Source organism: Bufo bufo, chromosome 5 (assembly GCF_905171765.1).
Source record: "Bufo bufo chromosome 5, aBufBuf1.1, whole genome shotgun sequence".
Lineage (NCBI taxonomy): Eukaryota > Metazoa > Chordata > Amphibia > Anura > Bufonidae > Bufo > Bufo bufo.
The window spans coordinates 2,900,164-2,926,054 of record NC_053393.1 but is presented as its reverse complement, the minus strand read 5'-3'; the positions used below and the strand labels follow the sequence as shown (position 1 = coordinate 2,926,054).

The following is a 25,891-nucleotide window of genomic DNA, read 5'->3' as shown; positions in this document are numbered from 1 at the left end:
AATTTCATTTAGAACACCCTGAAAAGCCATCGCCTGAAGTCTTGGGTCCTGTGGCCCCTCGTAAAAGGGGGGGGTACTGTCACGGGGTTCCAAAGGTGCACTCGGTCCCCCATTGCCCGCAGAACTGTTGCTTAGCTTTTGGAATGAGGTTCTGTGTTTGACCTCATTCCCAGGGCGGCTTTACTAGCTGGGTGGCTCCTTGCTCCTAAGTCTGCCTTGAGCGCCGAGCTGATCACTCGGTGCTCGACTGGTTGGTCTGTCGGTCATGTGACGCTGGCCACGTCACATGACCCTCACTCCCCACTATAAATACAGGCAGCCTGCTGGCTACAGGTTGCCTGTTAATTTCTAGGTTCCTGGTATTTGTTGGACTGCTGAATACTTACCTGATCCTGTTCCTTGACCATCCTTTTGCCTGATCCTCCTGTACTGCGCATCCGTCCTGGTATTGTGACCTCGGCTCCCACCTGACTACTCTCTTAGGACTCCTCTTGTACTTCTCTGCTCTCCTGGTATTTATGACCCCGGCTTCTCCTGACAATTCTCTGCTTGCTCCATTTGTACTTTGCAGCTTTCCTGGTATTGACTCGGTCCGTTCACGTCCTGTTGTTTGTCTGTCTGTCATCCCTGCACTTATTCCAAGTTAGGGATTGCCGTCCAGTTGTCCCCTGTCATTAGGACTCACGAGGCAAGTAGGCAGGGCCAGGGGTAAGGGTGGAGCGCAGTGGTCACTTCCCTCCCCCCTGTGTGTGTGTGTACGCGACCGTTACACTATCCATACACCTGCTCCAGACTAACCATACACTTTTTCCAGACTAACCATATACCTGCTCCAGGCTATCCATACACCTGCTCCAGACTAACCATACACCTGCTCCAGACTAACCATACACCTGCTCCAGACTAACCATACACCTGCTCCAGACTAACCATACACCTGCTCCAGACTAACCATACACCTGCTCCAGACTAACCATACACCTGCTCCAGACTAACCATACACCTGCTCCAGACTAACCATACACCTGCTCCAGACTAACCATACACCTGCTCCAGACTAACCATACACCTGCTCCAGACTAACCATACACCTGCTCCAGACTAACCATACACCTGCTCCAGACTATCCATACACCTGCTCCAGACTATCCATACACCTGCTCCAGACTATCCATACACCTGCTCCAGACTATCCATAAACCTGGTTCAGACTATCCATAAACCTGGTTCAGACTATCCATAAACCTGGTTCAGACTATCCATAAACCTGGTTCAGACTATCCATACACCTGCTCCAGACTAACCATACACCTGCTCCAGACTAACCATACACCTGCTCCAGACTATCCATACACCTGGTTCAGACTATCCATACACCTGCCCCAGACTAACCCTAGAGTGCTCTACATCATTCAACAAAGCAAATATACACCCGTCCATTATATAAACTACAGATTATTACATATGTGGACAAAATTGTTGGTACCTTCTGTCAAAGAAAGATAAAACCCACAACGATCACTGAAATAACTTGAAACTCAGAAAATAATAAAATGTAATGAAAATCAGCGAATAAAGATCAGACGTTGCTTCTGAATTGTGGTTCAGCAGAATCTCTTATATATCTAAAAATTAGTTTCTGTCTGTCTTTCTGTCTGTCTGTTCTTGGCGGAAATAACCTCGCCACTGGGTTTTGGAGGGGCCTGTTTGCCAGCCTCTTGCCTCAGGATTATGGGCCATATACTTAAACTTTGAAGGAGAAGACAGACCGGCCGCACAGCCTTAATCTGTGGAACTGTTGTGGGCAGGAAAGCCATGCTTGCGGTCGGTCAAATGTGACTTCCATGGAATTCGGGAACCCCTGCTCAGATCTGGGTGATTTCTGGATATGTTGTTTGCTCAGATCAGAGCTATCGAGGGATGTATAATTTATGGGGATATGTTGGGCTTTGGGGTGTTTTCTGTGTTTTGGGGGAAAATGTGTGTTTTCTGCCTGTGAGTTATTAAGTTAGCCCATTGTGTTTGTTAATTGTACCACAAGCAGAGCCCATTGTGTTTGTTAGGCTACTTTCACACTCGCTTTTGGTGCGGATCCATTAAGGATCTGCACAGACAGATCCGTTTATATAATACAACCGTCTGAATCCGTTCAGAACGGATCCGTTTGTATTATCTTTAACATAGCCAAGACGGATCCTTCTTGAATACCATTAAAAGTCAATGGAGGACGGATCCATTTACTATTGTGCCAGATTGTGTAATAGAAAACTGATCTGTCCCCATTGACTTACATTGTGAGTCAGAACGGATCCGTTTGGCTCAGTTTCGTCAGACGGACACGAAAACACTGCAAGCAGCATTTTGGTGTCCACCTCTAAAGCGGAATAGAGATGGAACGGAAACAAACTGATACATTCTGAGCGGATCCTTTTCCATTCAGAATGCATTAGGGCAAAACTGATCCGTTTTGGACCGCTGAGCCCTGAACAGATCTCACAAACGGAAAGCCAAAACACCAGTGTGAAAGTAGCCTTAATTTTATCACAGGCAGAGCCCATTGTGTTTGTTAATTGTATCACAGGCAGAGGGGGGGGGGGGGGGGGGGGTTGTGTACAATTGCTGGGAGTTTTTCCATACTGTAAGTGTGTCCCTTGCTGGAAGACCTGCATAAAAGGCTGACATGTAGCCCCATTAAAGAGTTTCTGTTTTACCCTCAACATAGAGCTTCCTCTCATGTATGTGGGAAAAGGTTGCATCTACACTGGGGAATGCTATACGGTGTATACTCCCCTGGCTATAATCCCTGAGCTCTCTGAAGGAAGAGAGGTTCACTCACTGGAGCCTGGAAGCCTTGTCGTAGGTCCAGGGAGGGTAGAAGACGGCGAGATCCCAACCAAGCTGCGGCGTAAAGTGGAGTGCTTGGAGCCCTCGGGAAGCACTAGGAGCATCCATCAACGGAGGTACCCAGTCGGGGTGCCAGGAGATCCATTACACTGATCTTCACCAAATTCAGCACACAGGTAAATCAGGTGTCCGGAAAGGTTTTAGACCATGTCACAGCTCTCTAGGACGTACCGTTCCTGAGATATTCCCAAAAAATTACCTGCATTAGCCAATAGAAGCCTGCAAGTCTTTCTCTTCAAATCCCAACTGCCGTATGCAGTGTCATATGTATACCAAATGTATTGTTGTATCAAGCTGTAATTACTCATAGCAGACTGTTTTAGTGTCATTACATCGATCCACCCCTAGGTGGTGCTGGCCATATATATATAAATATATATACCAGAGGGTTTTCTAATACTACGGAGAACAGAGAGGAAGTAGAACAGAAAAGGAGAAGGTAGGAAGTTAATGGAGGTGAGGAGCAGCACAAGGCAAATATGTAGCTGCCACTTTAGCCCCTTGGCCCTGATCAAGCTGAGGGAGTCTGGACTAAATCCTAAGGGTACTTTCACACTAGCGTTTTTGTTTTCCTGTGTTGAGATCCGTCACAGGAGCTCAATACCTGAAAAGAACGGATCAGTTTTATCCTAATGCATTCTGAATGGAGAGTAATCCGTTCAGGATGCATCAGTTCAGTCCCTCTTACGTTTTTTGGACGGAGAAAATACCACAGCATGCTGCAGTTTTATCTCTTGCCAAAAATACTGAACACTTGCCGGAATCCCGGATTCGGCATTAATTTACATTGAAGTGTATTAGTGCCGGATCCGGCATTAAGTGTTCCGGCAAAACGGATCCGGCATGCGCAGACCTTTAAAAATGCAAAAAAGAATTTATACCGGATCCATTTTTCTGGATGACACCGGAGAGACGGATCCGGTATGGCAATGCATTTGTCAGACGGATCCCTATCCGTATCCGTCCGACAAATGCCATCAGTTTGCGTCCAGATTGCTGGATACGGCAGGCAGTTCCGGTGACGGAACTGCCTTCCCGGAATCCTCTGCCGCAAGTGTGAAAGTACCCTTACAGCGACCTAGCACAGAGCAGAGAGTCCATGTCTGGATATAGAGAGAGTCTAGTGGAGACAGGAGCAGCATTAGCCCACGGACTCCACAAGCACCAGTAACCGGGACAAGCCTGGAAGCGCCTGGACGCAGCCGGACGACTGTACGCGTGGTTGTCTATTACCACATGCCTCTATGGACATTGTGGAGCAGAGTAAAGCATCCTGCACAAAGAATGGAGCAGAGGATTTGCCTGCCGTTAGGGGGACCGCCCTGGGGATTGCTGATTACAAGAAGAAGTTATTATACCCAGGACCTGAGGGCTGAGTGTGGACCTGGTGAGGACAGAGAGAAGAAGGAACCTCTCCTGCAGCTATCTCTGCCGAGCCTGTGACCAGGATTACAGCTGAGACCATGTCTGGTGACCTGCACTGGTGACTCTGAGACAAGGGATTCAGTAAAGGTTCCATTGCTTTCAACCATTGACTCCTCATCGTTGCACCTACCGGTGCTGGCGTCACGAACACCAGGGACCCTGCCTCCAAGCACCTAAAACTCATTCCACCAAGGGCACCTCAACCACCATCTGGCGGGAGTCCCTGTACAGCGGAGTGTGCCCCGAAGGAACTGGTGCTGTCCTTCCCTTCACTGCGCGCCGGCCCAGGGAGCGCTGCTAATTGTGAGTAAAACTACTACTACCCCCATCGACCCACCATAGCTCACATGTTGCCCCTGCGGTCCGGCCGCTGCACATACACACAGGCACATGACCCTCATCAGCCAATAGAAGCTTGCAGGCCCTTAGTCTCCACATACACACAGTTTTACCCCAGGTTTCCATAACAACCCATCCATGTTTCTTCACTGCTGTAGGTCAGCTTTAGGCTACGGCTACACGACGACATGTGTTGCCTGACAATATGTCTCACGACACATAGGGCACAACTACACTGCGACATTCATGTCAAGCAACAATAGTCTATTGTGTTGCACTGCGACATGTGACATCTTGGATGGATTTTTTGCGACTGTCGTGTCGCTGTGGCAGCATGTCGCAGTGCAACGCCATAGCCTATCATTATAAAAAAAATTGCGGGACATTGGTGTGAAAAAATGTCGCGCGACACATGTTGTCGTGTAGCCCTAGCCTTAAAGGGGCAGGGCGCTGTGGAGGTCACTGTTAAGGGGGCAGGGGCCACTATTAAAGGGGCAGCTGCTGTGGAGCTCACTGTTAAATTGGTGGGCACTGTGGAAGTCACTGTTAAGGGGGCAAGGGCCACTATTAAAGGGGCAGCTGCTGTAGAGGTCACTGTTAAGTCAGCAGGGTACTGTGAGGTCACTGTTAAGGGAGAGAGGTACTGTGAGGTCACTGTTAAGGGAAAGAGGTACTGTGAGGTCACTGTTAAGGGGGCGGGTGATGTAGAGGTCACTGTTAAGTCAGCAGGGTACTGTGAGGTCACTGTTAAGGGAGAGAGGTACTGTGAGGTCACTGTTAAGGGAAAGAGGTACTGTGAGGTCACTGTTAAGGGGGCGGGTGATGTAGAGGTCTCTGTTATGGGGGCGGTCCACTGAGGAGGTCACTGTTAAGGGGGCGGGTGATGTGGAGGTCACTGTTATGGGGGCGGGCCCCTGAGGAGGTCACTGTTAAGGGAGAGAGGTACTGTGAGGTCACTGTTAAGTCAGCAGGGTACTGTGAGGTCACTGTTAAGGGAGAGAGGTACTGTGAGGTCACTGTTAAGGGAAAGAGGTACTGTGAGGTCACTGTTAAGGGGGCGGGTGATGTAGAGGTCTCTGTTATGGGGGCGGTCCACTGAGGAGGTCACTGTTAAGGGGGCGGGTGATGTGGAGGTCACTGTTATGGGGGCGGGCCCCTGAGGAGGTCACTGTTAAGGGAGAGAGGTACTGTGAGGTCACTGTTAAGGGAATGGGATACTGTGGAGGTCACTGTTAAGGGAATGGGATACTGTGGAGGTCACTGTTAAGGGAATGGGATACTGTGGAGGTCACTGTTAAGGGAGCGGGTGCTGTAGAGGTCTCTGTTATGGGGGGCGGGCCCCTGAGGAGGTCACTGTTAAGAGGCGGGTGCTGTAGAGGTCTCTGTTATGGGGGGCGGGCCCCTGAGGAGGTCACTGTTAAGAGGCGGGTGCTGTAGAGGTCTCTGTTATGGGGGCGGGCCCCTGAGGAGGTCACTGTTAAGGGGCCGGGTGCTGTAGAGGTCTCTGTTATGGGGGCGGGCCCCTGAGGAGGTCACTGTTAAGGGGGCGGGTGCTGTAGAGGTCTCTGTTATGGGGGCGGGCCCCTGAGGAGGTCACTGTTAAGGAGGTGGGTGCTGTAGAGGTCTCTGTTATGGGGGAGGGCTCCTGAGGAGGTCACTGTTAAGGGGGCGGGTGCTGTAGAGGTCTCTGTTATGGGGGCGGGCCCCTGAGGAGGTCACTGTTATGGGGGAGGGCTCCTGAGGAGGTCACTGTTAAGGGGGCGGGTGCTGTAGAGGTCTCTGTTATGGGGGCGGGCCCCTGAGGAGGTCACTGTTAAGGGGGCGGGGTGATGTAGAGGTCTCTGTTATGGGGCGGGCCCCTGAGCAGGTGACTGTTAAGGGGGCGGGTGCTGTAGAGGTCTATGTTATGGGGGCGGGCCCCTGAGGAGGTCACTGTTAAGGGGGCGGGTGCTGTAGAAGTCACAGTTATGGGGGCGGGCCCCTGAGGAGTTTACTGTTAAGGGGGCAGGTGCTGTAGAAGTCACAGTTATGGGGGCGGGCCCCTGAGGAGGTCACTGTTAAGGGGGCGGAGTGCTGTAGAAGTCACAGTTATGGGGGCGGGCCCCTGAGGAGGTTACTGTTAAGGGGGCGGGTGCTGTAGAGGTCTCTGGTATGGGGGCGGGCCCCTGAGGAGGTCACTGTTATGGGGGCGGGTGCTGTAGAGGTCTCTGTTATGGGGGCGGGCCCCTGAGGAGGTCACTGTTAAGGGGGCGGGTGCTGTAGAGGTCACAGTTATAGGGGCGGGCCCCTGAGGAGGTCACTGTTATGGGGGCGGGCCCCTGAGGAGGTCACTGTTAAGGGGGCGGTGTGCTGTAGAAGTCACAGTTATGGGGGCGGGCCCCTGAGGAGGTCACTGTTAAGGGGGCGGGTGCTGTAGAAGTCACAGTTATGGGGGCGGGCCCCTGAGGAGGTTACTGTTAAGGGGGCGGGTGCTGTAGAAGTCACAGTTATGGGGGCGGGCCCCTGAGGAGGTCACTGTTAAGGGGGCGGGTGCTGTAGAGGTCTCTGTTATGGGGGGATACTGTCGATATCTTTTAACGACACACAGAAACATGAAATGAAATAGATGAAATATCCCCGAGTGAAGCCGCGTCCGTCTGCTAATAATTTATAAAACAGACTAATGACGCCGGTCTGGAGACAGATGATCGTTCCCTTAAAGGGGTTGTATCACTTCAGCAAGTGGCATTTATTATGTACATGCAGTTAATACCCGGCACTTACTAATGCATTGTGATTCTCCATGTTGCCTCCTTTTCTGGCTGGATTCATTTTTCCATCACATTATACATGGCTTGTTTCCAGGGTTACGGCCACCCTGTAATCCAGCAGTGGTGGTCGTGCTTGCACACTATAGGAAAAATTGCCGGCTTCTTTGGTGACCGGGATAGTGGGAGTGCACATAGGCTGGTGCTTTTTTTATAGTGTGCAAGCACGGCCACTACTGATGGATTGCAAGGTGGTCGTAGCTGTGGAAACGAGTGGTGTATAATGTGATGGAAAATGAATCCAGCCAGCCAAGGAGGCAACATGGAGAATCACAGCACATTAGTAAGGGCCTGGTATTAACTGCATCTACATGATAAATGCTATTTTCTGAAGTGAAACAGCCCATTGCACGACTTTTGAGGCAATCCGTACAATCGAGCGACTTCTGTGACTCTCAGTTGGACTTCTGCCCCCGTCCACAGGTATTTCATCCACTCCTCGTGAGGAGCCTCAGGTTTGAAGGTGCCTTCTCCAGGCGGCATGTCTCGGCTCCTTCCACAGATGTTCAGCAGGATTTAGGGCCGCGCTCATAGGGGCCTCTTCAGAGTAGTCCAGTGCTCTTCTTGGATGTTTTTAGCTGTCTTTTGGGTCATTATCCTGCTGGACGACCCATGACCTGCGGCTGAGACCAAGCTTTCTGGCATTGGGCAGCACATTTAGCTGCCTTGATAGTCTTGAGATTTCATTGTACCCGGCACAGATTCAAGACACCCTGTGCCAGATGCAGTAAAGCTGCCCCAAATCATACTCGAGCCTCCTCCGTGTTTAACAGTAGGTATAATGGGGGTGTAAAGTAGAGCTGGCCTAGGTGCCCATAGCAACCAATCAGATTCCACCTTTCATTTTCCAAGGGAGCTGTGAGTAATGAATGGAGAAATCTGATTGGTTGCTATGGGCACCTAGGCCAGTTCTACTTTACACCGGTTTGCTAAATCTCCCCCAATGTTCTTTTCTTTGATGGATTCATTGTTGTGCCTGTGAATTTGCCAAATGCGATGTGATTTGCCAAAAAGCTCCAGTTTTTTCTCATCTTTCCAAATGACATTCTCCCAGAAGCTTTGTGGCTTGTCAATGGGCATTTTGGCCAAGACAGTGACGGATGGTGTGATCTGACACCGATGAACCTTGACCTTGGAGTTCTCCTCTAATCTGTTTGAAAGTTTTTGGGACTCGTTGATAACCATTTGTGTTCTCCGTCTCTTTGTCATCAATTTTCCTCTTGTGGCCACGTCCAGGGAGGTTGGCTACAGTCCTGTAGACCTTCCTGAATAATATGTGGAACTGTAGTAACAGGAACTCCACGCTGTTTGGAGAAGGTCTTGGAGCCTTCACCTTTACCATACAGTATTTGTTTAGAACTTTCTCCTAATCTGAGGCAGACATCTCCTTAGCTTTCTTTGGTCCATGTTCAGCGTGGTTCCCACCATGACACCAAACAGCACAGGGACTATCCTTCAAATGAGCAGACGGACTGACTACAAGTCTGAAGAACCTGTGATGCTCATTACGGGACGGACCTTACTTTAACATGTCCCCATGGTCACATTATTTTCAATATTTTCTAGGGTCCCATCATTTTTATCCAGTTTTATTTTTTGTTTTTATTATTCTGTTAAACCACAATTCAAAAGCAATGTCTGATTTTCATAAAGTTTTATTTATTATTACCTTTGTCAGTTTCATGTTATTTCAGTGACTGTTGTGGGTTTTTCTTTCTTTAATGGAAAGTACCAACAATAGTGTCCCCCTATTCTGAGACCCCCACCACCACCGTTTAATAACCATCCAACACCAGCCACATCCTATTGTGAGACCCCCACCACCCTGTAATGACCATCCAACACCAGCCACATCCTATTCTGAGACCCCCACCACCCTATAATAACCATCCAACACCAGCCACATCCTACTGTGAGACCCCCACCACCCTATAATAACCATCCAACTCCAGCCACATCCTACTCTGAGACCCCCACCAGACTATAATGACCATCCAACACCAGCCACATCCTATTGTGAGACCCCCACCACCCTGTAATGACCATCCAACACCAGCCACATCCTATTCTGAGACCCCCAACACCCTATCATAACCATCCAACACCAGCCACATCCTATTCTGAGACCCCCACCACCCTGTAATGACCATCCAACACCAGCCACATCCTATTCTGAGACCCCCAACACCCTATCATAACCATCCAACACCAGCCACATCCTATTCTGAGACCCCCACCACCCTATAATAACCATCCAACACCAGCCACATCCTCTTGTGAGACCCCCACCACCCTATAATAACCATCCAACACCAGCCACATCCTATTCTGAGACCCCCACCACCCTATAATGACCATCCAACACCAGCCACATCCTATTGTGAGACCCCCACCACCCTGTAATGACCATCCAACACCAGCTACATCCTATTGTGAGACCCCCACCACCCTATAATAACCATCCAACACCAGCCACATCCTATTCTGAGACCCCCACCACCCTGTAATGACCGCCCAGCAACAGTCACATCCTATAATAACCATCAAACACCAATGACATCTGATTATAAAACCCACCACCACCCTATAATGACCATCCAACACCAACCACATTCAATTCTGAGTCACATCCTAATGTGGGACCCTCACTCTATAACAGTGTCTTATATGGCAGTCACATCTTGTAGTTGGACCCTCTATAACAGTGTCTTATATAGCACTCACATCTTGTACTGGGACCCTCTATAACAGTGTCTTATATAGCAGTCACGTCTTGTGGTTGGACCCTCTATAACAATGTCTTATATAGCAGTCACATCTTGTAGTTGGACCCTCTATAACAGTGTCTTATATAGCAGTCACATCTTGTAGTTGGACCCTCTATTACAGTGTCTTATATAGCACTCACATCTTGTACTGTGACCCTCTATAACAGTGTCTTATATAGCAGTCACGTCTTGTGGTTGGACCCTCTATAACAATGTCTAATATAGCAGTCACATCTTGTAGTGGGACCCTCTATAACAGTGTCTTATATAACAGTCACATCTTGTACTCGGACCCTCTATAACAGTGTCTTATATAGCAGTCACATCTTGTAGTTGGACCCTCTATAACAGTGTCTTATATAGCAGTCACATCTTGTAGTTAGACCCTCTATAACAGTGTCTTATATAGCAGTCACGTCTTGTAGTTGGACCCTCTATAACAGTGTCTTATATAGCAGTCACATCTTGTAGTTAGACCCTCTATAACAGTGTCTTATATAACAGTCACATCTTGTAGTTGGACCCTCTATAACAGTGTCTTATATAGCACTCACATCTTGTACTGGGACCCTCTATAACAGTGTCTTATATAGCAGTCACGTCTTGTGGTTGGACCCTCTATAACAATGTCTTATATAGCAGTTACATCTTGTGGTTGGACCCTCTATAACAGTGTCTTATATAGCAGTTACATCTTGTAGTTGGACCCTCTATAACAGTGTCTTATATAGCAGTCACATCTTGTAGTTGGACCCTCTATAACAGTGTCTTATATAGCAGTCACATCTTGTAGTTGGACCCTCTATAACAGTGTCTTATATAGCAGTCACATCTTGTAGTGGGACCCTCTATAACAGTGTCTTATATAACAGTCACATCTTGTACTCGGACCCTCTATAACAGTGTCTTATATAGCAGTCACATCTTGTAGTTGGACCCTCTATAACAGTGTCTTATATAGCAGTCACATCTTGTAGTGGGACCCTCTATAACAGTGTCTTATATAACAGTCACATCTTGTACTCGGACCCTCTATAACAGTGTCTTATATAGCAGTCACGTCTTGTAGTTGGACCCTCTATAACAGTGTCTTATATAGCAGTCACGTCTTGTAGTTGGACCCCCTATAACAGTGTCTTATATAGCAGTCACATCTTGTAGTTGGACCCTCTATAACAGTGTCTTATATAGCAGTCACATCTTGTAGTTGGACCCTCTATAACAGTGTCTTATATGGCAGTCACATCTTGTAGTTGACCCTCTATATCAGTGTCTTATATAGCAGTCACATCTTGTGGTTGGACCCTCTATAACAGTGTCTTATATAACAGTCACATCTTGTAGTTGGACCCTCTATAACAGTGTCTTATATAGCAGTCACATCTTGTAGTTGGACCCTGTATAACAGTGTCTTATATAGCAGTCACATCTTGTAGTTGGACCCTCTATATCAGTGTCTTATATAACAGTCACATCATGTACTGGGACCCTTTATAACAGTGTCTTATATAGCAGTCACATCTTGTAGTTGACCCTCTATAACAGTGTCTTATATGGCAGTCACATCTTGTAGTTGGACCCTCTATAACAGTGTCTTATATAGCAGTCACGTCTTGTAGTTGGACCCTCTATAACAGTGTCTTATATAGCAGTCACATCTTGTAGTTGGACCCTCTATAACAGTGTCTTATATAGCAGTTACATCTTGTAGTTGGACCCTCTATAACAGTGTCTTATATAGCAGTCACATCTTGTAGTTGACCCTCTATAACAGTGTCTTATATGGCAGTCACATCTTGTAGTTGGACCCTCTATAACAGTGTCTTATATAGCAGTCACGTCTTGTAGTTGGACCCTCTATAACAGTGTCTTATATAGCAGTCACATCTTGTAGTGGGACCCTCTATAACAGTGTCTTATATAGCAGTCACATCTTGTAGTTGGACCCTCTATAACAGTGTCTTATATAGCAGTCACATCTTGTAGTTGGACCCTCTATAACAGTGTCTTATATAGCAGTCACATCTTGTAGTTGGACCCTCTATAACAGTGTCTTATATAGCAGTCACGTCTTGTAGTTGGACCCTCTATAACAGTGTCTTATATGGCAGTCACGTCCTGTATTGTGACTCTATTAGCTTTGTGGCACTCTTATCATCCGATGCCCTTTACTCTCTGTCACTGATGGCTGTAAGGTTTTGCACTCATCTCGCACACTATCTCGCTCCTTACTGCTCACCTTTTCACACGACACATTTCCGCAGTGCACACGGTCTTCCAGATGCTTTATAAGATCAGCCACGGCGGTCTCATTCAGCACAGACTGCCCCGGGGACAGCAGGTTGAGCACTCTTTGGAATGGGGTCTCCTTTGTGGTGGCAGCTTGACACAGGAGCACAAGTGCAAGGCATGACCACAGTGAGGACAAGGACATGGCTGATGGTATGAGGAGAGATGGTGACCGCTGTATCCTCGTACTGGTGACAAAGTGACAGCAAGAAATCCCAGCTGTTCCTCTCCATGTTCCTGGCCTGGACGGTGATTGGACGGAGCACAGATTGTCGTTATCACCTCCTCCTATTACCTGCTAACCTGCGTCTGCTCACCTTTCCTCCCTCGTCCGGGTGTCCTGCACACAGAGAACAAGTCTTTCAAGTACTTCAGGAGATTTAACTCTTCACTGAACTTGGAGAGCAGCCAGGATCAGACACCGCATCTGTCTGCAGCTCAGTCCCGTACGGCAGGGACCTCTCCTCAAAGTGTGGAATGTGCTGTGTGCACTGGGACATTGGGGACCCTACTCATATGTTAGCACCTACAGCTGTTCCCTAATCACTGGAGCCTTGGTTACACCGTCATTGCCCCTGGACTCTCAGCAGAATACAGGTCACCCCTTCATTACTCTGCATTGTTATCCTGGAGGCTTTCAGCAGAATACAGGTCAGCCACCATTGTTTGGAGGGACTCTCAGCAGAATACAGGTCACCCCTTCAATGGAATCTCTCAGTAGAATACAGGTCAGCCACCATTGTTCTGAGGGACTCTCAGCAGAATACAGGTCACCCCTTCAATGCCATGAGAATCTCTCAGTAGAATACAGGTCAGCCACCATTGTTCTGAGGGACTCTCAGCAGAATACAGGTCACCCCTTCAATGCCATGAGAATCTCTCAGTAGAATACAGGTCATCCACCATTGTTCGGAGGGACTCTCAGCAGAATACAGGTCACCCCTTCAATGCCATGAGAATCTCTCAGTAGAATACAGGTCATCCACCATTGTTCGGAGGGACTCTCAGCAGAATACAGGTCACCCCTTCAATGCCATGAGAATCTCTCAGTAGAATACAGGTCAGCCACCATTGTTCTGAGGGACTCTCAGCAGAATACAGGTCACCCCTTCAATGGAATCTCTCAGTAGAATACAGGTCAGCCACCATTGTTCTGAGGGACTCTCAGCAGAATACAGGTCACCCCTTCAATGCCATGAGAATCTCTCAGTAGAATACAGGTCAGCCACCATTGTTCTGAGGGACTCTCAGCAGAATACAGGTCACCCCTTCAATGCCATGAGAATCTCTCAGTAGAATACATGTCAGCCACCATTGTTCTGAGGGACTCTCAGCAGAATACAGGTCACCCTTTTAATGCCATGAGAATCTCTCAGTAGAATACAGGTCAGACACCATTGATCGGAGGGACTCTCAGCAGAATACAGGTCACCCCTTCAATGCCATGAGAATCTCTCAGTAGAATACATGTCAGCCACCATTGTTCTGAGGGACTCTCAGCAGAATACAGGTAACCCCTTCAATGCCATGAGAATCTCTCAGTAGAATACATGTCAGCCACCATTGTTCTGAGGGACTCTCAGCAGAATACAGGTCACCCCTTCAATGCCATGAGAATCTCTCAGTAGAATACATGTCAGCCACCATTGTTCTGAGGGACTCTCAGCAGAATACAGGTAACCCCTTCAATGCCATGAGAATCTCTCAGTAGAATACAGGTCAGCCACCATTGTTCGGAGGGACTCTCAGCAGAATACAGGTCACCCCTTCAATGCCATGAGAATCTCTCAGTAGAATACAGGTCAGCCACCATTGTTCGGAGGGACTCTCAGCAGAATACAGGTAACCCCTTCAATGCCATGAGAATCTCTCAGTAGAATACAGGTCAGCCACCATTGTTCGGAGGGACTCTCAGCAGAATACAGGTCACCCCTTCAATGCCATGAGAATCTCTCAGTAGAATACAGGTCATCCACCATTGTTCTGAGGGACTCTCAGCAGAATACAGGTCACCCCTTCAATGCCATAAGAATCTCTCAGTAGAATACAGGTCATCCACCATTGTTCGGAGGGACTCTCAGCAGAATACAGGTCACCCCTTCAATGCCATGAGAATCTCTCAGTAGAATACAGGTCAGCCACCATTGTTCGGAGGGACTCTCAGCAGAATACAGGTCACCCCTTCAATGCCATGAGAATCTCTCAGTAGAATACAGGTCAGCCACCATTGTTCGGAGGGACTCTCAGCAGAATACAGGTCACCCCTTCAATGCCATGAGAATCTCTCAGTAGAATACAGGTCAGCCACCATTGTTCTGAGGGACTCTCAGCAGAATACAGGTCACCACTTCAATGCCATGAGAATCTCTCAGTAGAATACAGGTCAGCCACCATTGTTCTGAGGGACTCTCAGCAGAATACAGATCACCCCTTCAATGGAATCTCTCAGTAGAATACAGGTCAGCCACCATTGTTCGGAGGGACTCTCAGCAGAATACAGGTCACCCCTTCAATGCCATGAGAATCTCTCAGTAGAATACAGGTCAGCCACCATTGTTCGGAGGGACTCTCAGCAGAATACAGGTCACCCCTTCAATGCCATGAGAATCTCTCAGTAGAATACAGGTCATCCACCATTGTTCTGAGGGACTCTCAGCAGAATACAGGTCACCCCTTCAATGCCATGAGAATCTCTCAGTAGAATACAGGTCAGCCACCATTGTTCTGAGGGACTCTCAGCAGAATACAGATCACCCCTTCAATGGAATCTCTCAGTAGAATACAGGTCAGCCACCATTGTTCGGAGGGACTCTCAGCAGAATACAGGTAACCCCTTCAATGCCATGAGAATCTCTCAGTAGAATACAGGTCAGCCACAATTGTTCTGAGGGACTCTCAGCAGAATACAGGTAACCCCTTCAATGCCATGAGAATCTCTCAGTAGAATACAGGTCAGCCACCATTGTTCTGAGGGACTCTCAGCAGAATACAGGTCACCCCTTCAATGCCATGAGAATCTCTCAGTAGAAGACAGGTCAGCCACCATTGTTCGGAGGGACTCTCAGCAGAATACAGGTAACCCCTTCAATGCCATGAGAATCTCTCAGTAGAATACAGGTCAGCCACCATTGTTCGGAGGGACTCTCAGCAGAATACAGGTAACCCCTTCAATGCCATGAGAATCTCTCAGTAGAATACAGGTCAGCCACAATTGTTCTGAGGGACTCTCAGCAGAATACAGGTAACCCCTTCAATGCCATGAGAATCTCTCAGTAGAATACAGGTCAGCCACCATTGTTCTGAGGGACTCTCAGCAGAATACAGATCACCCCTTCAATGCCATGAGAATCTCTCAGTAGAATACAGGTCAGCCACCATTGTTCTGAGGGACTCTCAGCAGAATACAGGTCACCCCTTCAATGCCATGAGAATCTCTCAGTAGAATACATGTCAGCCACCATTGTTCTGAGGGACTCTCAGCAGAATACAGATCACCCCTTCAATGCCATGAGAATCTCTCAGTAGAATACAGGTCAGCCACCATTGTTCTGAGGGACTCTCAGCAGAATACAGGTCACCCCTTCAATGGAATCTCTCAGTAGAATACAGGTCAGCCACCATTGTTCTGAGGGACTCTCAGCAGAATACAGATCACCCCTTCAATGGAATCTCTCAGTAGAATACAGGTCAGCCACCATTGTTCTGAGGGACTCTCAGCAGAATACAGGGAACCATCTATCACAAACTCTCCGGCTGTAAGGATCCCAATGGGGGCCATTAATTATATACTGAATGCAGAGGAGGCTCAGCAGGGGCCCTTGTATGGATGACCCACAGCTCTGAGAACTGGGGAAGTTTTACCCCTACCTGAGGTAACTGTGTATACAGAGTCCTTCAAGACCATTACATGCACATAATAGGCAGGTGAAGGAAGAAACAACGTCCCCCGTCCCCCCCAGCGGCTCCTTCCAGCACTGAATCCAGGGGCCACTGATGGTTAGTGTCACAGGACACACTCTATATCTGTGATACAGCAGGGAAATTATTTGACTTAGTTATATAAATAAATATGAAGCTCCTGGACCACAGTACTGATTCTATATCAGGCCCCAATTCCCAAACCACAAGGAGGTGCCACAGGAGTACCAGACAGTACCCAGAACATTAGTACCATACAGTGCCCCAGTAATTCCAGACAGTACCCAGACCATTAGTACCATACAGTACAGTGCCCCAGTAATATCAAACAGTACCCAGAACATTAGTACCATACAGTGCCCCAGTAATACCAGAAAATACCCAGACCATTACTACCATACAGTGCCCCAGTAATTCCAGACAGTACCCAGACCATTAGTACCATACAGTACAGTGCCCCAGTAATATCAAACAGTACCCAGAACATTAGTACCATACAGTACAGTGCCCCAGTAATACCAGAAAATACCCAGACCATTAGTACCATACAGTGCCCCAGTAATACCAGACAGAACCCAGACCATTAATACCATACAGTACAGTGCCCCAGTAATATCAAACAGTACCCAGAACATTAGTACCATACAGTGCCCCAGTAATACCAGAAAATACCCAGACCATTACTACCATACAGTGCCCCAGGAATACCAGACAGTACCCAGACCATTAGTATCATACAGTGCCCCAGCAATATCAGACAGTACCCAGACCATTAGTACCATACAGTGCCCCAGGAATACCAGACAGAACCCAGACCATTAATACCATACAGTACAGCGCCCCAGTAATATCAAACAGTACCCAGAACATTAGTACCATACAGTGCCCCAGTAATACCAAACAGTACCCAGACCATTAGTACCATACAGTGCCCCAGTAATTTCAGACAGTACCCAGACCAGTAGTACCATACATTGACACAAGAATACCAGACAGTACCCAGAACATTAGTACCATACAGTGCTCTAGTAATACCAGACAGTACCCAGACCATTAGTACCATACAGTGCCCCAGTAATACCAGACATTACCCAGAACATTAGTACCATACAGTGCTCTAGTAATACACGACAGTACCCAGACCATTAGTGCCATACAGTGCCCCAGTAATACCAGACAGTACCCGGACCATTAGTACCATACAGTGCCACAGTAAAACCAGATAGTACCCAGACCACTAGTACTATACAGTGCCCCAGTAATACCAGACAGTATCCAGAACATTAGTACCATACAGTGCCGCTGTAATACCAGACAGTACCCAGACCACTAGTACTATACAGTGCCCCAGTAATACCAGACAGTACCCAGAACATTAGAACCATACAGTGCCCCAGTAATACCAGACAGTACCTAGAACATTAATACCATACAGTGCCCCGGTAACACCAGATAGTACCTAGAACATGAATACCATACAGTGCCCCAGTAATTCCAGACATTACCCAGACCTTTAGTATCATACAGTGCCCCAGTAATACCAGGAAGTACCCAGACCATTAGTACCATACAGTGCCCCAGTAATTCCAGACAGTACCCAGACCATTAGTACCATACAGTGCCCCAAGAGTACCAGGAAGTACCCAAAACATTAGAACCACACAGTGCCTCAGTAATTCCAGACAGTACCCAGATTATTAGTGCCATTTATTGCCCCAAGAATACCAGAAAGTACCTAGAAAATTAGAACCATACAGTGCCCCAGTAATACCAGACAGTGCCCAGAACATTAGTACCATAAAGTGCCCCAGTAATTCCAGACAGTACCCAGAACATTAGAACCATACAGTGCCTCAGTAATTCCAGACAGTACCTAGAACATTAGAACCATACAGTGCCCCAGTAATACCAGACAGTGCCCAGAACATTAGTACCATACAGTGCCCCAGTAATTCCAGACAGTACCCAGACCATTAGTACCATACAGTGCCCCAGTAATTCCAGAGAGTACACAGACCATTAGTACCATACAGTGCCCCAGTAATACTAGTTAGTACCTAGAAAATTAATACCATACAGTGCCCCAGTAATTCCAAACAGTACCCAGAACATTAGTACCATACAGTGCTCTAGTAATACCAGACAGTACCCAGACCATTAGTACCATACAGTGCCCCAGTAATACCAGACAGTACCCAGAACATTAGTACCATACAGTGCTCTAGTAATACACTACAGTACCCAGACCATTAGTACCATACAGTGCCCCAGTAATTCCAGACATTACCCAGACCTTTAGTATCATACAGTGCCCCAGTAATACCAGGAAGTACCCAGACCATTAGTACCATACAGTGCCCCAGTAATTCCAGACAGTACCCAGACCATTAGTACCATACATTGCCCCAGTAATTCCAGACAGTACCCAGACCATTAGTACCATACAGTGCCCCAAGAGTACCAGGAAGTACCCAAAACATTAGAACCATACAGTGCCTCAGTAATTCCAGACAGTACCCAGACTATTAGTGTCATTTATTGCCCCAAGAATACCAGAAAGTACCTAGAAAATTAGTACCATACAGTGCCCCAGTAATACCAGACAGTGCCCAGAACATTAGTACCATACAGTGCCCCAGTAATTCCAGACAGTACCCAGAACATTAGAACCATACAGTGCCTCAGTAATTCCAGACAGTACCCAGACTAGTAGTGCCTTTCATTGCCCCAAGTATACCAGAGAGTACCTAGAACATTAGAACCATACAGTGCCCCAGTAATACCAGACAGTGCCCAGAACATTAGTACCATACAGTGCCCTAGTAATTCCAGACAGTACCCAGACCATTAGTACCATACAGTGCCCCAGTAATTCCAGAGAGTACACAGACCATTAGTACCATACAGTGCCCCAGTAATATTAGTTAGTACCTAGAAAATTAATACCATACAGTGCCCCAGTAATTCCAGACAGTACCCAGACCATTAGTACCATACAGTGCCCCAGTAATACCAGGAAGTACTTTGAACATTAGTACCATACAGTGCCCCAGTAATTCCATACAGTACCCCGACAATTAGTACCATGCAGTGCCCCAGTAATTCCAGACAGTACCCAGACCATTAGTACCATACAGTAGAAAAAATGGCACCGGCAGCATCTCACATCTTCAAACTTTTATTGCGACCCTCAGACATGTAAAAACAGCAACGTTTCGGCTGAAACTCAGCCTTTGTCAGGCTTGACAAAGGCTGAGTTTCAGCCGAAACGTTGCTGTTTTTACATGTCTGGGGGTCGCAATAAAAGTTTGAAGATGTGATATGCTGCCGGTGCCATTTTTTCTACTATTACTCTATGGCCTGTTGGATCAAGGGTCAACGGTGAGGCTGCTGCATCCCTTCACACATCGACGAAGGATCGTTTAGTGCTGCTTCTATTTATCATTTATTGCATTAGTACCATACAGTTCCCCAGGAGTACCAGGAAGTACCCAGAACATTAAAACCATACAGTGCCCCAGTAATACCAGACAGTACCCAGAACATTAAAACCATACAGTGCCCTAGTAATTCCAGAACGTACCCAGACCATTAGTACAATACAGTGCCCCAGTAATTCCAGACAGTAGCCAGACCATTAGAACCATACAGTGCCCCAGTAATAGTAGATAGTACCCTGATCATTAGTTCCATACAGTGCCGCTGTAATTCCAGACAGTTCCCAGACCATTAGTACCATACAGTGCCCCAGAAATACCAGACAGTGCCCAGAACATTAGTACCATACAGTGCCCCGGGAATACCAGACAGTACCCAGAACATTGAAACCATACAGTGCCCCAGGAATACCAGACAGTACCCAGAACATTGAAACCATACAGTGCCCCAGTAATTCCAGACAGTACCCAGACCATTAGTACCATACAGTGCCCAATAATTCCAGACAGTACCCAGACCATTAGTACCATACAGTGCCCCAGTAATTCCAGAGAGTACACAGACCATTAGTACCATACAGTGCCCCAGTAATACTAGTTAGTACCTAGAAAATTAATACCATACAGTGCCACAGTAATTCCAGACAGTACCCAGACCATTAGTACCATACAGTGCCCCAGTAATACCAGGAAGTACTTTGAATATTAGTACCATACAGTGCCCTAGTAATTCCATACAGTACCCAGACAATTAGTACCATACAGTGCCCCAGTAATTCCAGACTGTACCCAGACCATTAGTACCATACAGTTCCCCAGGAGTACCAGGAAGTACCCAGAACATTAGAACCATACAGTGCCCCAGTAATTCCAGACAGTACCCAGAACATTAGAACCATACAGTGCCCCAGTAATTCCAGACAGTACCTAGAACATTAGTACCATACAGTGCCCCAGTAATTTCAGACAGTACCCAGACCAGTAGTACCATACATTGCCCCAAGAATACCAGACAGTACCCAGACCATTAGTACCATACAGTGCCCCAGTAATACCAGGAAGTACTTTGAATATTAGTACCATACAGTGCCCTAGTAATTCCATACAGTACCCAGACAATTAGTACCATACAGTGCCCCAGTAATTCCAGACTGTACCCAGACCATTAGTACCATACAGTTCCCCAGGAGTACCAGGAAGTACCCAGAACATTAGAACCATACAGTGCCCCAGTAATTCCAGACAGTACCCAGAACATTAGAACCATACAGTGCCCCAGTAATTCCAGACAGTACCTAGAACATTAGTACCATACAGTGCCCCAGTAATTTCAGACAGTACCCAGACCAGTAGTACCATACATTGCCCCAAGAATACCAGAGAGTACCTAGAACATTAGAACCATTCAGTGCCACATAAATACCAGACAGTGCGCAGAACATTAGTACCATACAGTGCCCCAGCAATGCGAGACAGTACCCAGAACATTAGTACCATACAGTGCCCTAGTAATTCCAGACAGTACTGTGGCGAAACCAACCTCGCCACTGGGTTTTGGAGAGGCCTGTTTACCAGCCTCTTGCCCTACGACTATGGCCCCGGGACATATTACCCTTCAAGAACAGTGTAACAGAACTATGCCGCATGTCTGGACTGTTAATAGGACCGAACGCGGTCAGCGGTGTATACTAAAGATTCTGTGGAACTAAAATCGGATGCGCGGATACACGAACGCCGCTGACCCTTACCCTCTTCCATACTGAACTTTCAGCTCCAGAGACTAAGTCCCGTTCGAAGATGGGACTTAGTCGTTTTTCTGCATGAAATTGACCGACCGCACAGCCCAAATCTATGGAACTGTTTTGGGCAGGAAATTGTGCTTGCGGTCGGTCATAAAGGACTTCCACTTAACTTTTGATCCGCTGGAGGGATTTGTGTGATTTTTGGAAGTGGTTATATTTGATGTATGCTTAATTTAAATATGTAATTTTTATGGAGATGGAATGTATGGTTTTAAAGTTATAGAGTATGTTTAACAACTGTATTTTTACTGTCTGTGATAGTTATGTTAATCCATAATTATATCACAGACAGAAGTTGAGGATTTTGTGTGTTTGGGTGGGGATTCCTGTCCTGTTGTTCCACATGTGTATTGGCGATTTCCCTTTGTCCTGAGAGATAATTGGATTACTCCCCGGTTGTCTCCAGGACAGAGAGGAGGAAACCATGATGCATTGTGGGGATGTGTTGTAATAAATTGATTGGTTGTATTTCAAACCCCTGTGGTCAGTACTATGTTTTTGGTTTGTGAATAAAAGAGGCTGTACGTGAAGTACAGTCAGTTCCTGTTTTACCCTTTATCATGTTGAGGCTGATATTTGGGTAACTGATCGACGCGGGGGATTGCTATACGCTGGGAGATTTGCTATACTCCCCTGGCTATAACTACTAGCTCTTGTAAGAGCTTGTTCCTGGTTCCTGCTCTCTGGTTTTAGGAGAGGTTCACCAACTGGAGCCTGGAGCCTTGTCGTAGGTCCAGGGTGGGTAGGAGACGGTGAGACCTCAACCAAGCTTCGGCGGTTCGTGGGGTCTGCAGTGCGTACGGTGTCAAGTGGAGTGCTTGGAGTCCTCGGAAAGCACTAGGAGCATCCATTCAACGGAGGTACCCGGTCGGGTGCTAGGCGTTCCGTTACAAGTACCAAGACCATTAGTACCATACAGTGCCCCAAGAATACCAGAAAGTATCCAGACCAAAAGAACCATACCATACAGTGCCCCAGAAATTCCAGACAGTGCCTAGAACATTAATACCATAAAGTTCCCCAGTAACACCAGACATTATCTAGAAAATTAATACCATACAGTGCCCGAGTATTACCAGACAGTACCCAGACCATTCGTACCATACAGTGCCCCAGTAATACCAGACAGTACCCAGACCATTAGTACCATACAATGGCCCATGAGTACCAGGAAGTACCCAGAACATTAGTACCATACAGTGCCCTAGTAATCCCAGGAAGTACCCAGACCATTAGTACAATACAGTGCCCCAGTAATACCAGACAGTACCCAGAATATTAGTACCATACAGTGCCCCAGTAATACCAGAAAATACCCAGACCATTACTACCATACAGTGACCAAGTAATACCAGACAGTATCCAGACCATTAGTACCATACAGTGCCCCAGTAATTTCAGACAGTACCCAGACCATTACTACCATACAAAGCCCCAGGAGTACCAGACAGTATCCAGACCATTAGAACCATACAGTGCCCCAGTAAAACTAGATATTACCCTGACCAATAATACCATACAGTGCTTCAGTAATTCCAGACAGTACCCAGGACATTAGTACCATACAGTGCCCCAGTAATACCAGACAGTACCCAGACCAGTAGTACCATACAGTGCCTCAGTAATTCATAGTAACATAGTACATAAGGCCGAAAAAAGACATTTGTCCATCCAGTTCGGCCTGTTATCCTGCAAGTTGATCCAAAGGAAGGCAAAAAAAAAACTGTGAGGTTGAAGCCAATTTTCCCCACCAAATAAAAAATTCCTTTCCGACTCCAATTAGGCATCAGAATAACTACCTGGATCAATGACCCCTCTCTAGTAGCTATAGCCTGTAATATTATTACACTCCAGAAATACATCCTGGCCCCTCTTTAATTCCTTTATTGTATTCACCGTCACCACCTCCTCAGGCAGAGAGTTCCATAGTCTCACTGCTCTTACCGTAAAGAGTCCATAGTCTCACTGCTCTTACCGTAAAGAGTCCATAGTCTCACTGCTCTTACAGTATAGAGTCCATAGTCTCACTGCTCTTACCGTAAAGAGTCCATAGTCTCACTGCTCTTACAGTATAGAGTCCATAGTCTCACTGCTCTTACAGTAAAGAGTCCATAGTCTCACTGCTCTTACAGTATAGAGTCCATAGTCTCACTGCTCTTACCGTAAAGAGTCCATAGTCTCACTGCTCTTACCGTAAAGAGTCCATAGTCTCACTGCTCTTACAGTATAGAGTCCATAGTCTCACTGCTCTTACAGTAAAGAGTCCATAGTCTCACTGCTCTTACAGTATAGAGTCTATAGTCTCACTGCTCTTACCATAAAGAGTCCATAGTCTCACTGCTCTTACCGTAAAGAGTCCATAGTCTCACTGCTCTTACAGTACAGAGTCCATAGTCTCACTGCTCTTACAGTAAAGAATCCATAGTTTCACTGCTCTTACTGTAAAGAGCCCATAGTCTCACTGCTCTTACAGTATAGAGTCCATAGTCTCACTGCTCTTACAGTATAGAGTCTATAGTCTCACTGCTCTTACCATAAAGAGTCCATAGTCTCACTGCTCTTACAGTACAGAGTCCATAGTCTCACTGCTCTTACTGTAAAGAGTCCATAGTCTCACTGTTCTTACTGTAAAGAGTCCATAGTTTCACTGCTCTTACTGTAAAGAGCCCATAGTCTCACTGTTCTTACCGTAAAGAGTCCATAGTCTCACTTTTCTTACCGTAAAGAGTCCATAGTCTCACTGTTCTTACCGTAAAGAGTCCATAGTCTCACTGCTCTTACAGTAAAGAGTCCATAGTCTCACTGCTCTTACAGTAAAGAGTCCACAGTCTCACTGCTCTTACCGTAAAGAGCCCATAGTCTCACTGCTCTTACAGTCAAGAGTCCATAGTCTCACTGCTCTTACAGTAGAGTCCATAGTCTTAATGCTCTTACAGTAAAGAGTCCAAAGTCTCACTGCTCTTACCGTAAAGAGTCCATAGTCTCACTGCTCTTACCGTAAAGAGTCCATAGTCTCACTGCTCTTACCGTAAAGAGTCCATAGTCTCACTGCTCTTACCGTAAAGAGTCCATAGTCTCACTGCTCTTACAGTAAAGAATCCATAGTCTCACTGCTCTTACAGTAAAGAGTCCATAGTCTCACTGCTCTTACAGTAAAGAGTCCATAGTGTAACGGACCGTTTCAGCAGACAAGGGGTTAAAATCCGTTTAGGCGATAAGCCCCTTTCTGAGAGACAGGCACAGCTACTGCAGGATACACCAAACTCCCGAACTGGATACAAAGTAGCACTCCAAACTGGAACCTCACGAATAGCTGCTAGCAGACGAACAGGAAAAGCTTACACTCCTGGCAATCGGTCTTCTAACAGCATACAGCGGATCCCCCCAATAACGAGACAAGGCTCTGTGTTGAGGGTCAAGCAGTGGTCTGACTGTACTTCACGTACAGCCTCTTTTATTCATAAACCACAAACATAGTACTGCCCACAGGGGTTTGAAATACAACCAATCAGTAATTAACAACACATACAATGTAACTACAGCAACCAATCGTTCACGCCCCCAGAGGACCAGAATGAAGACTGGGACATAGGACAACATATCCCCACAATGCATCATGGTCTCCTCCCCTCTGTCCAGACAACCTGAAGAGCAATCCAATTATCTCTGAGGACAAAGGGAGATCGCCAATACACATGTGAGGACAACAGAACAGACATCACCATTTAAACACACAATGGGACAATGGCACAATAGAAACACACCCGCATATTCCTCCCAAGCTGACAAGTTACACTTATTATAAATTGTTACAACTTTGTGAGTTTACATTGGCCATACATATAACTTACATCAATTCAAACAGTATAACTTGGGGACAAACCTATCCAAAATTCACTTGAATCGGTTCAGGGGTTTAAAAGTTAGTATATGGCCCATAATCCTGGGGCAAGAGGCCAGCAGCCAGTCCTCTCCAAAACCCAGTGGCGAGGTTGGTTTCGCCACACATCTCCGCCCCCCCAGGGAAGACTAACCAGATACCTGACCTCACGCCGGTCGGTACCTGAGTTAGTCTGGCAGCCCACCCACAACCAAATACTGGACCTGTTGATTTTAGTAGCCTGTCTCTGTCCAGTGAGTCCACCAAGGTTGTGTTGGAAGCTGGTACCCTCGGTCTCTGTGTTGCTCCCTGGCTTGGAGTG

General features: G+C 47.0%; 1 protein-coding gene across 1 annotated transcript in view; it reads right to left on the bottom strand.

Annotated features, from left to right (window-relative positions):
* Positions 1-12,829, bottom strand: part of SLC39A4 (solute carrier family 39 member 4) — a 51,893-nt gene extending 39,064 nt beyond the window's left edge. The window contains exon 1 of the mRNA XM_040431995.1: positions 12,483-12,829. Coding sequence (XP_040287929.1) covers positions 12,483-12,677 — 195 coding nt within the window. The 5' untranslated portion in view covers positions 12,678-12,829. The remainder of the gene's footprint in view (positions 1-12,482) is intronic.
* Between the last annotated feature and the right edge of the window lie 13,062 nt (positions 12,830-25,891).